Raw genomic sequence first — 12248 nt, forward strand, 5'->3', positions numbered from 1 at the left:
GTTTGTAAGGTAATTTTCCTGCACTTTCCCTTTTTATAATTAGTTCTGTTTTGTATCAGAACAGAATGGAAGTTTTGTTTACCTCTCAGTGGGGGAACTTCAGGTCTTGTACCTGAAAACAGATCAGAAGTAGTTATACAGAATAAAATCAATAATTCAGAGACTGAAGTGTTTCACTTTTCATTAAACAGAAAGGCCAGAAGGATGCTAAAGAAGAGACATGTTCATGTACGATTAAACCAATCTTTATGCAGTTTATAATCCATCCAACATAGTCCCTTGTCTCTGCCCATACACCCCTCTCCTTCAAGATCATTTGCTCAAATGCCTTCCCATACACAACCCTTTGCTTCATTATAACTAAGTATTCCTTTGCTTCACTGTTATTTATGAAGTCCTTCTTTGGCTTTGTTTATTAGTAGTTATCTAGCATTCATATAAATGTATCTGGTCAATAGAGAGAAAAATATAGGAAATATATTCACCATTAAATTAGTACTAATTGATCAAAACTTATGTGCACATATGGAAGTAACATTCATCAGGTGTCAGACAGGTGGGAGGGGAAGGAGGGGATAGGTAAACTTATACCTAAGGGGTACGGTGTGCACTGTCTGGGGGATGGGCATGCTTGTAGCTCTGACTCTGGTGGTGCAAAGGCAATTTATGTAACAAGAGCATTTATACCTCCATCATATTTTGAAAAAATTTTAAAGAGCAATTCAAATATATAATTTTCAAATTTATCTTATCACTTAATTTTGGTCATTGTTCTGTAACTCAAGAGTTGCAAATAAATTACAAAACAGTAAAGTTTAAAGTATCAGAGATCTTTCACTAAGAAATCAGAAGTGCTCAGATTAAATAAAATCTCTTAAAATAAATTTGCATATGAGTTCATAAATACAGTATAAACATATTGAACAAAATTCCCCATTTCTAACAATTCAGTATCCATTTTTAACACACCATCTAAAATTATCTTAACCATTTGAATACCCCAGTAAATAGCATGCAAAATACTTTCCTATATTCTTCTCCTTTAGTATACAAGGAATTGGTATATAGAAGTGACATTCATATCCTGGCTATTCCAATGAGAATTAAATAATGCCATTTGATATAGTCATATAAACTAGGATTTTGCATTGTGATTTTATCTATTTAGGAAAATTATCAGCCATTATCTCTTCAAATATGGCTTCTGCCACATTCTTTCTCGGACACATTTACGTTTGACCATTTTACTCTATTTTCTATCCTTTTGTATCTCTGTTTCATTCCAAGTATTTACTTCTGAATTATCTTAAGCCTCAATAATTCTCTAGCCTCATCAAACTTACTATTAAACATATCCACTCAGTTCTTATTTTGACTTACAACATTTTCAGTTCTAGAATTTCTTTTTGATTAAATCTATTATGTCATGTTAATGGTTTCCAGTTCTCTTCAAATTTCTCAATCTTGTGTTTAATCTCTTTGAACAGATCAGTGTAGCTACTTGTCACAATATATAGAGAGATATATGCTTTAAAACATGTATACATATATGTATATAGTCACTGTGTGTATATATACTTTCCCTAATATCTGCATTATATGTAAATATTATATATAAAAGGCCATATATATGTCAAAACTAACTAGGCAAAGTACACATTTGGTAGTGGTTTTGACTGAAACAAAATGGGCCTGGTTAAAAATCCTGCCTCTGACACTATAACATAATAGTTGCTTGACTAGGAGCAAATTAGTGGGCTTTTTGTATAGCCTTAGTTTTCTCAACTGCAAATGTGGTTAACAATGCATATCTTGCAAGTTTGTTATAAGAATTAATAATAATAATAATCTATGTGGGGTTTTTATTAGAGTTCCTGATACATAGTGAGCACATATAAATTGGTTTTATTTTAGCAAAATTAGAGGTGATGGGATGTAATTTAAAATATCGAGGGTTTTGATTGATGATAATGTTTTCTCCATAGGCAAATGATAACACAGAAAGTAGCCTTCAATATCAGATATACTTGGCCTCTGCTCGCTCTCTCCAAATACCATCTGTATGACCTTGAACAAATTATTCAGCCTTTCTCCTTCTCCATTTCCTGACCTTAAAAAATGAACTGAATGATACAGACTTTGCAGGCTGATTTGAGAATTTAGTGTAACATATGTAAGGTACCCTGGCATACCAGATATGTAGCAGGAATTTATTTTTATCATCATATTCATATTCTAATCTATTTCAGATTTTCTAATTTTGTTAATATTTGAAATTAGTAGTATGATTAATTTTGCTACCAACTTAGGAAAACACAATAACAAAGTATATAAAATGGTCAAATGATTCTCACTCTGTTCTCCCTTTTGTTAAAGTTTTTGACGCGTTGCCACCCGTGCGCTATCAGGAGACAATGAGTACTATCCGGACGTGGATCCAGCAGTCGGAAACCAAACTTTCTAGACCTCAGCTTAGTGTCACTGACTATGAAATCATGGAGCAGAGACTTGGCGAGTTGCAGGTCTGTGAATATTTGAATGTCAAAACAATATAGCATGTATCTCATTTATCATTTATCAACCATCAATATGATTATATCCATGTAACCTTAAAATAATATTAGAATTAAAATAGCTGTGACAAGTATGATAGCTTGTCAGTTTAATAAATGAAAATGAGACTTTAAATATATAATTTATGTACTTTCACCTTCTCTTCCCTTCGTATATATAAAATAAAAATGCTGTTTTTGAAAACAATTATATAGTATATTTATGAAGTATATGTTTAATATGCTTTTAGTATGCATTTCGTTTAGTATGCATTATCAGACATATTGACTTTGATTATTAGAAAATCTGTAGTATTATTTTCCACCTTTGATTCCTTATTCGTAACCCCTCTCGCATTCTCAAACAGACGAGTGAAATCAATACACAGTCCTCACTTGGTATCCATGGAGGATTGGTTCCGAGACCTCTCCCAGATATCCAAATCCACAAATGCTCAAGCAAGCACCTAATACAAATGGTGCAGTATTTGCATGTAACCTATGCACATACTCCCATATACTTTAAATCATTTCTAGATTACTTATAATGTATAATACAATGTAAATTCTATGTAAATCATTGTTATGTTGTATTGTTTAGGGAATAATGACAAGAAAAAAATCTGTACATGTTCAGTACAAACATAATTATTTTTTAGAATATTTTCAATCAGCGGTCGTGTGAATGCACTGATGCAGAATTCACAAATATGAAGGGCTGCTGTATTTATAAAATTAGCTTGAATTTAAACACTAATGTTATATAATAGTATAGTGAAATATTTGAGCTCTAATAACTATGCTGTTTAGCAACCTTACATCAAGAAAGATAAAATACCAATATGGAAAATTAAAGAGATAATTTGTAGGAGATTTTAGAATACTTTTCCTATTAATTCTAAAATATATATAACATATATCCAATGACATTTTTTAATATAAAAGATCATATTCTTTAATTATATTTAGGAGCTGAGATAATATGTCCACATTTTGAAGATTAGGGTAAAAAAGTTTTAAGAAGTTAAATTTTAAGTTATATGAAGAGTCCTTTTTGAGAATTAAATATTATTTTCTTGTAAAAATGATTTCTTCAAATAAATATTTACACATTATTCTATGCATTGTCGTATTTAGACTATTTCTTCTATTATAACACCAAACAAACCATAGTTGTTTAATCTTTTTTTTTGCTATTTTTAGTACTTGGTGTAATGATTCCAAAGTTTACTAGGAAAAATGGGTGGACTAATAGAACTAATAAACTGAAAAAAGTAAGACTACAAATGTAGTGTAATAAGGGGAATGGATAAAATACAGAAGAAATGGTGAATAGGCCGGGCGCGGTGGCTCACACCTGTAATCCTAGCACTCTGGGAGGCCAAGGTGGGCGGATCGTTTGAGCTCAGGAGTTCGAGACCAGCCTGAGCAAGAGCGAGACCCCATCTCTACTAAAAATAGAAAGAAATTATATGGACAGCTAAAATTATATATAGAAAAAATTAGCCGGGCATGGTGGCGCATGCCTGTAGTCCCAGCTACTCGGGAGGCTGAGACAGGAGGATCCCTTGAGCTCAGGAGTTTGAGGTTGCTGTGAGCTAGGCTGACGCCACGGCACTCACTCTAGCCTGGGCAATAGAGAGAGACTCTGTCTCAAAAAAAAAAAAAAAAAGAAATGGTGAATAGATGGATAGAAGAGATTATTTCTTCTCAAAAAGATAGTGAGGAAGGGAAAATTATTTATAAATATTTTTGGGAAAATGTACTAACTAACATAAAAAATGAAGTTAGAACCTTACCATAAGAGATTCACCAAAATAAAAACCACATACTGTAAAAAGTTCAAAAAATTTTAATAAGCATACTTTAAAACTTATAATGGAAAAGCATAAAAATCAATGGAAGCAATCACAAACATTGTAAAAACAGCAGAGACAATTTTAAAGAAATATGGGACCCAGGAAAATTTTTTTTTCTATCAGTAAGGGAGACAGTCTTAATAAGGAAGTCACCAATAGGAGACATAAATTTCCAATAAACCTATGAAAAAATATAGCTCAAAAAGTAAAAGATGAAGTACAAAATTTACAAAATGAGATACCATTTTTCACATACTAAATTGTGTACACACACACAAAAGATATAAGTGCATGTCTGGAAGGGATGAGGTGATAAGCTAAACATTCTCATTTACTGATAGGAATGTATATTGAATGTAAATTTTACTGAAGAAAACTTTTCAATACTTCCTAATAACACAAAAGCACATTCATTTGTATGCATGAATATACTTTCTATGATGTCCATATCTTATAGGAATAATCAGAATATACTGAAAGGTATGGGTATATAGATAGGTGATAGATAGATATAGATAAACATAATTTACAGGAATAAAAAACTAGAACCTAATGAAAAATAATTAAATGAACTAGAGAAGCCATTGCAATTTTTGTTTTTGAAAAATATCCACTGACTTGGAAAAATGCTTATAATAAAATGCCTAGCTCACAATACAAATAAATGCTAGATATTGTCTGCATAATCCATCATAGGGAAACAATTTAATAAAGTAAAATAAATACAAAGTAAAAAGTATTAAATTAAGTACCACAAAATATGCATAGGATACTATGTAACCATAAAAGTTACATGTTTAACAATTTTTTGGATGATATAGGTCACATTATGAAAGAAGGAATAATTGTCTGTGTGTATGTAATATGATAAGCTAGCCAACATTTAGTCATGTGTAGAAAAAATCTGAAAGTCTATATAAAGTCAATAGTTGTAAGCAGGAATTTTTTTCATTTTTTTCATGAATTTTTATTGCTTTATAACCAGAAAGTAACATTTAAGTAAATATTGAGTAGGGGAAGCCTAAAGATAGTCATCCTACTATAGAGGATTGCATAGGTTAAGCAGGATAAATGTAAAATAAGCTTTATAAATTATTTCCACAATTACCCTATAATTTAACTATGATACTCCAAAACAAAATAACATCTTTTGAGAAATATAAAATTTTAATTTACTGGCATTAATAGACCATCAATATGGTAACTTATTTAATAAGTTTTGTTACCCCATATATTAATATAATTATGGTTTTATGTAGGAAGTCTAATGGTTGTCTTACTGAAGGCTCACTATAGTTAATTTAAATTCCATTAACTGTATCATAATTGCAGTACTTATATATATATTTAATTAAGTAAAATTAGGTACGCTAAAACCCTTTGGCTCAATAAGGTATAGTTTTGGATATATTTGGCATTGTTTATAAAAATAAGCATGGATTGTTAAATAAAATATCACTAAATATTGTGCCAGTTACCCTTATAATAAAATGTAGAATTTAAGTTACCAATAATTTGTATAACTGATATTATTAAATTGTGTACTTTGTTTAGATGATTGAATCACACAGATTTCACTTTAATATACTTAACTGAAACTCATCAATTATTTATCCATTAGCATAAATATAACGGTTTTTTTTTTTAATTTTGAGGCTTTACAAAGTTCTCTGCAAGAGCAAGAAAGTGGCCTAAACTATCTCAGCACCACTGTGAAAGAGATGTCAAAGAAAGCTCCCTCTGAACTTAGCCAGAAATATCAATCAGAATTTGAAGAGATTGAGGGACGCTGGAAGAAGCTCTCCTCCCAGCTGGTCGAAAGCTGTCAAAAGCTAGAGGAGCAAATGAATAAACTCCGAAAAATTCAGGTAATTCAAGATTTTACTTTTTATTATTCATTTTTATTTACTTGGTTTTCCCCTAACAATGCATTGTAAAACTTAAAGGTATAAAGACATTTGACTTCCAGAGTCCTTCAAAGTTATTAATAAGATCAAAAGACACAAATCTTTCACAAAGGAGTGTGGTTTGCCTATTTCTTCTAAGAAAAGAGTAATTAAGAGTTTTACTTTTTACATATTTTTAGAATGAATTTGTTCTTTTCACCAATACCAGTAGGACATAAACATGTTTTTAGCTTAATAATTTTCAAAACCGATCATTCCTTTAGTCTAGTTGTCTTTTAGGCTATAGGTATCATTTACCATATAAAACATTTAATATAATATAATATATATGATTTTTATTACCATACTTCACTTACAATTATATACCTAAATCTTACCCCATCACCTTCTTTCTCAAAGCAACTTCTACTGACTTAATTTGTTTGAATATTTCTACCATACTAATAATCACCCAAGCTAAAAACAATAAACTGGCTAGGTGTGGTGGCTCACACCTATAATCCTAGCACTTCGGGAGGCTAAGGTGGGAGGATTGCTTGAGGCCAGTTGTTCAAGACCAGCCTGAGCAAGAGAGAAACCCTGTCTCTCCAAAAAATAGAAAAATTAGCCAACATAGTGGGTGCGCCTATAGTCCCAGCTACTCGGGAGGCTGAGGCAGGAGAATTGCTTGAGCCCAGGAGTTTGAGGTTGCTGTAAGCTATGGTGACACCACTGCACTCTACCCCAGGTGACAGAGTGAGACTCTGTATCAAAAAATATATATATAAAACAACAATTACATTTTAGTCTAAAAGTCTAAAATATTTAGTGATGTAAGTAAGTAGTGTGTCCCTTAGGTGGTCAATTATTTTGAAAAACATTAATGCTGGAAAAGAAACTTCGAAAACATCATGGTATGATAAAAAACATTGGAACATGATGCTTCTGGATTTAAACCTCAGTCCAGCTACTTAGTTTTTTGTTCTTTTACAGACCAAAACACTAAGAAATCCTAAAACATTCTTTAAACCACAACATATATATCTCTTGTAAATATGCATGTACATGCATACCTACGTCAATACTACATAAAAACACATATAATTTGCCTGGACCAATGACCAAAGAGGGTATAATTACATGGTCCTCGTCATCAATTAGCCCATATTCTAGTGAAGAAGAAAGGTAAGATATATTTGTTTCCTATTGTTGCTATAACAAATTACCACAAATTTAATGGCTTGAAACAATACGAATTTATTATCTTACAGTTATGGAGGTCAGAATTACAAAATCAGTCTCAGTGGGCTAAAATCAATGTGTCAGCAGGGCTGTGTCCCTTTCAGAGGCTGTAGGAGAAAATGTTTTCTTGCCAGTTTTAGCTTCTGGAAGCATTCCTTAGCTCATGTTCCCATTCTCCATCAACAAAGTCAGCAGTGTAAAACCCTCCAGTGTCAATCTCTCTTCTCCTCATCTGCTTCCCCTTCCCCCTCCCCATCTTCTTCTTTCTCTTACCCCACTTCTCCCTTTCTCCCTCCTCTCTTCTCCTCTTCTCTCCCTCCCCCTTTCCCTGTCCTGCCTCCCTCTAAGAGAGGGACCCTTGTGATTACATTGTGTACAGTCAGCTGATCCAGAATAATCTCCTCATACCAAAATTCTTAACTTACATCTGCAAAGTCCTTTTTGTCATATTAGGTAACATATTCATAGATTCCAGGGATTAGGATGTGGATATCTTGGGGGAATCATTATTCAGCCTAGCACAGTAAATAAATTAAACAGTATGGTAAAGGTTATCACAGTAGGTAGGAAAAATCCCCAACATAAACTAGGAAATAGAATTATGAAATATTCTTGGAACAACATAGGTTATCTTAGCTACAAAATGGACAGATAGAATTTAGACAGCTAATAAACAGGAAGAAAGAGTTTCTGGAAAGGTGGAGTGGTATGTTCAATTAAATGAAGAAGTTCAGCTTTAGGAAGACAACATATGTGTTTGGGGATTAATGAAATATATGGTTGGAAAAATGATTTGAGAGTAGATCATGAATGGTCTTAGATGCTATATTTTGGAATATGAATTTTACCTAATGGTGATGGAATAAATAATAACAAAAACAATAATAATACTGTTACTGGTATTTTAAAGAGGGAAAGATATGATTACATTTGTGTTTTCAAAATATAACCATGTAAAGTGGAAGGAGGAGAGGAGAAGAAGTTTGTTGGCATGAATGTGGAGAAATTATTAGCGTGCATTAACACTGAGGCAGATACCAAAAAGAGCAAATTCAGTAATGAAGGAGTCAATAATAAGACCTGAACAAGGCCAGTGAAGATGTGGAAGAAGAGCAAAAGTAGACATCAAAGATGTCAGCAAGGTGATAATGTTGACATTCTCAGATTTAGTCAAATGCTTTTAAATTATTATTAATAATCATAGGAAAGGGGAAACTTTCTGTGAAGCACATATTTTCAATAGAAATTTAATTAATCAAGGAGAAAATAGCACATCTAGACAGCATAGCTGAATCATATTGAAATAAATAAGTGACAATCGTACATTTAAATAGTAGGAAAAAACAAAGCAGAAACAAAAAAATACGGGAATGAATCATTGGAGGTACTTGGCTATTTATAAATGATAAAAGATGACATTTTTTACCTGATTATTACTTTCAACTGGCCAGACAAGCAATTAAAAGCAAAAGCTGCCTCTGTAAAGACGACAAAATTTTGACATGTACTTTCCCAACTGGAGGTACTATTTAAACTGTCAACTGTAGAAAACAATTTGTGGAAGTTCAGGTTTAGGGAGGCTATAAAGACCATTACATTGAGTTTATTGTTCATAGTTTGTTTTATGTACTGTAAGGGCACATTGTTAGTATTATCATGAGTTGTTTTGTAACTTAAAATTTCTCTAGAGGGGGATATGATTTAATGTTCTCAAGAGTAACATCATAAAACCACATTTGGTAGTAATTTTTTATTTTTAACAATAGCAGACTTCATACACCAGTGCTCATACAGTAGACCATAAAAATGCAGTCCTAGTAAAAATACTTTCCCTGAAGAGCTACTTAGAGACATCCTTCAAACATGGGAATTGTTTTCAGGCTTGTGTTTAGAATTATCACTGTGATGAATTGTGTTAGGACCAATCAGCATCCCCAGTAATGCCTTAAATGGGTCTCTTATTTCAGAATCACATAAAAACCTTGAGGAAATGGATGGCTGAAGTTGATGTTTTTCTGAAGGAAGAATGGCCTGCCCTTGGGGATTCAGAAATTCTAAAAAAACAGCTGAAACAGTGCAGGGTAAGATTTTTATATGATGCCTTTCATATGAAGACTTTTATATGGATAATATGGTTTGGTTAGACCAATGGTTTACAACCAGGGGTGATTTTGTCCCTCACTTTCCGAGGGGACATTTTGCAATGTCTGGAGACCATTTTGGTTGTCACAGCTTAGGAGGAGAGGATAGATTCTACTAGTGTCTAGTGGGTAGAATGCAGGAATGCCACTAGATATCCTAGAGCATGCAGAAATGCCCTCCACAGCAAAGAATTATACAGTTCAAAATGTCAGTGGTACCACTGTTGAGACAACCTGGGTTAAATAATTGAGACACAATCAAAACATGGCCTTTTACTCAAACTCCACTTGATAAGATTATTGTATTATAAAATTCAGTGGAATTCAAAGGTAAAGAATCCTTTGAGCTACTTGCTATATCTTGTTACAAATGGATTATTCATACTGTGTTGCTCCCTTCATGTATGATTCACTATACTATAATATAACCCAATATGGATTTTTGAAATAATATTCATTATACCATTATCATGCAGCAGGAATAAAATAATCTAACTCCTTAAAGAACTTTTTTTGCAAATACAAGCTAAAAAAGAAAATCCACCTTACAAATAACTTTCACGCCCATTATGCTATAAACAATTTTTGCAATATCCTGCTTTTGAAAACCAAAATCCTTTCAAAGATAGTAATGCATAAAGCCCATCGTTTTCACACATTTTTCCAACCAAAAATATCAAATTTATTTCCTTTTGTTTCTGATGTAAGTAGAATACAGATAATTCCCTACTTCACTCATACTATAATAACTACTGAACATTTTTTACAAGCCAGTTATGCAGATGTCTATATCTATAGCTGTAGCTATATGTTTTCAGATTTTAAAAAACAAAATTCATATGCAATGCTATGATTCCTAGTTATGCTGCGTTTCTAATATGTGGTGGTAATTTTTTTTTTAGCCAGCTTAAATTGAATTTATTTCCTTAGCTTTTAGTCAATGATATTCAGACAATTCAGCCCAGTCTAAACAGTGTCAACGAAGGTGGGCAGAAGATAAAGAATGAAGCAGAGCCAGAGTTTGCTTCCAGACTTGAAACAGAACTCAGAGAACTTAATATTCAGTGGGATCACATGTGCCGACAGGTATGAATAGTCTCTTTCACTTTGGCTTGCCTCAATTTAATTAACTAAGATTTCTTAATGTCTCTCTTCACCATTGCTTTTATTTGAAGCTTTGTTCCTGGCTATGTTGTTGCTTTAACATACTGTTAATTCCAACAAAGTAATCCTTTTCTAGCATATAAAAGTATTTTTATAGTTGATATTTTAAATAGTGCATATTCATCTTATTGTGGTCTTAAAATGACTTTTTGAACACAACTGTCATACTGAAAAATCCTATTTGTAGGAATTATTTTCACTGAATGTCTTCTCTAATGCATAAATTTATAATAATAATTGGATTAACAAACATGCTTTACACATGTATACTTGGTATAAAAATAAAATGAATGAATAATATATGTGTATGGGTAAATATGGTAAAAAGTTTTTAGTTCTGATTGTTAAGATTTCCAAGTTTGGCTTCTTCAATACATTTGTTTCTATAAATGAATTAAGATTGGGAAACCATTAAGAATAGCTGAATGAACAAAAACCACAAAATTACTGTACACTCACATCTTGTTTCCCATTTTTCTATAGTAGAATGTTTTATAGATATTATAAATTTAAAGACTAAATTATAGAAAATAAAATACACATGCAAGCAGTGTATATAAAATACTTCTTGTTCAAAAGATAAAATTTTGACCTAAAGCAGTGATTCCTTTCAAATTCACCAATACATTAGTCCCCCATTATCTGCAGTTTTGCTTTCTATGGTTTCAGTTACTTGAGATCAGACAGAGTCAATATTTTAAGAAAGAGAGAAAGAGATAACTTTTATTGCAGTATATTTATATTGTTATAATTATTCTATTGTCATTATTTGTTGTTAATCTCTTACTGGGCCTAATTTATTAATATATAATTTTAGCATAGGTATATATGAATAGTAAAAAAATCTAGTATACATAGAGTTAGAAACTATTCATGGTTTCAGGCATTCACTGGCAATGTTGGAATAAACATATCTTCTACAGATAAGAGGGTACTATTGTACCTTTTTTGAAGTTAATAAGAGGTTTCCATTTAAGTGTTAGAGGCACTCTTTTATTATTTCTATGTAACCTTTTAATGAAGAAAAGAAATAATGCTGAAAGGCAAAAACTAAATGTGAAAAAGAAAAAAAAATAGAAAAGTAAAAGTCAAGGCAAGTCACCCAGTTAATACAATCACTGACCAATGTTCAACAGTTCTATTAATTTACAGATGAGATAGCCCTGGGTCAGTTAGCTTACATTCTTCTCCTGGAATAAGTCAGAGCTAGAAGAGTAGGTCAGGAAAAATTATTACTTAAATAATAGATTATACCATTGATGATTTCCTGGAAGGCCAGTATGAAAGGCCTTTGTTGAATGTTCTTAATGGACAAATAGAACACCACTAATTTATTCAGAGCAAGAGGAAAACAACAGCCATATATATATATTCAACAATATTACTGAAACCTCAAGGTTTGTA

General features: G+C 32.0%; 1 protein-coding gene across 1 annotated transcript in view; it reads left to right on the forward strand.

The window, feature by feature from the left end:
- The window catches only part of DMD (dystrophin), a 1602346-nt gene that overhangs the window by 299489 nt on the left and 1290609 nt on the right, over positions 1–12248 (forward strand). The window contains exons 17-20 of the mRNA XM_069463910.1: positions 2377–2522; positions 6067–6279; positions 9507–9620; positions 10611–10766. Coding sequence (XP_069320011.1) covers positions 2377–2522; positions 6067–6279; positions 9507–9620; positions 10611–10766 — 629 coding nt within the window. The remainder of the gene's footprint in view (positions 1–2376; positions 2523–6066; positions 6280–9506; positions 9621–10610; positions 10767–12248) is intronic.

This window comes from Eulemur rufifrons, chromosome 30, assembly GCF_041146395.1.
Source record: "Eulemur rufifrons isolate Redbay chromosome 30, OSU_ERuf_1, whole genome shotgun sequence".
In the NCBI taxonomy this organism is placed as follows: Eukaryota; Metazoa; Chordata; class Mammalia; order Primates; family Lemuridae; genus Eulemur; species Eulemur rufifrons.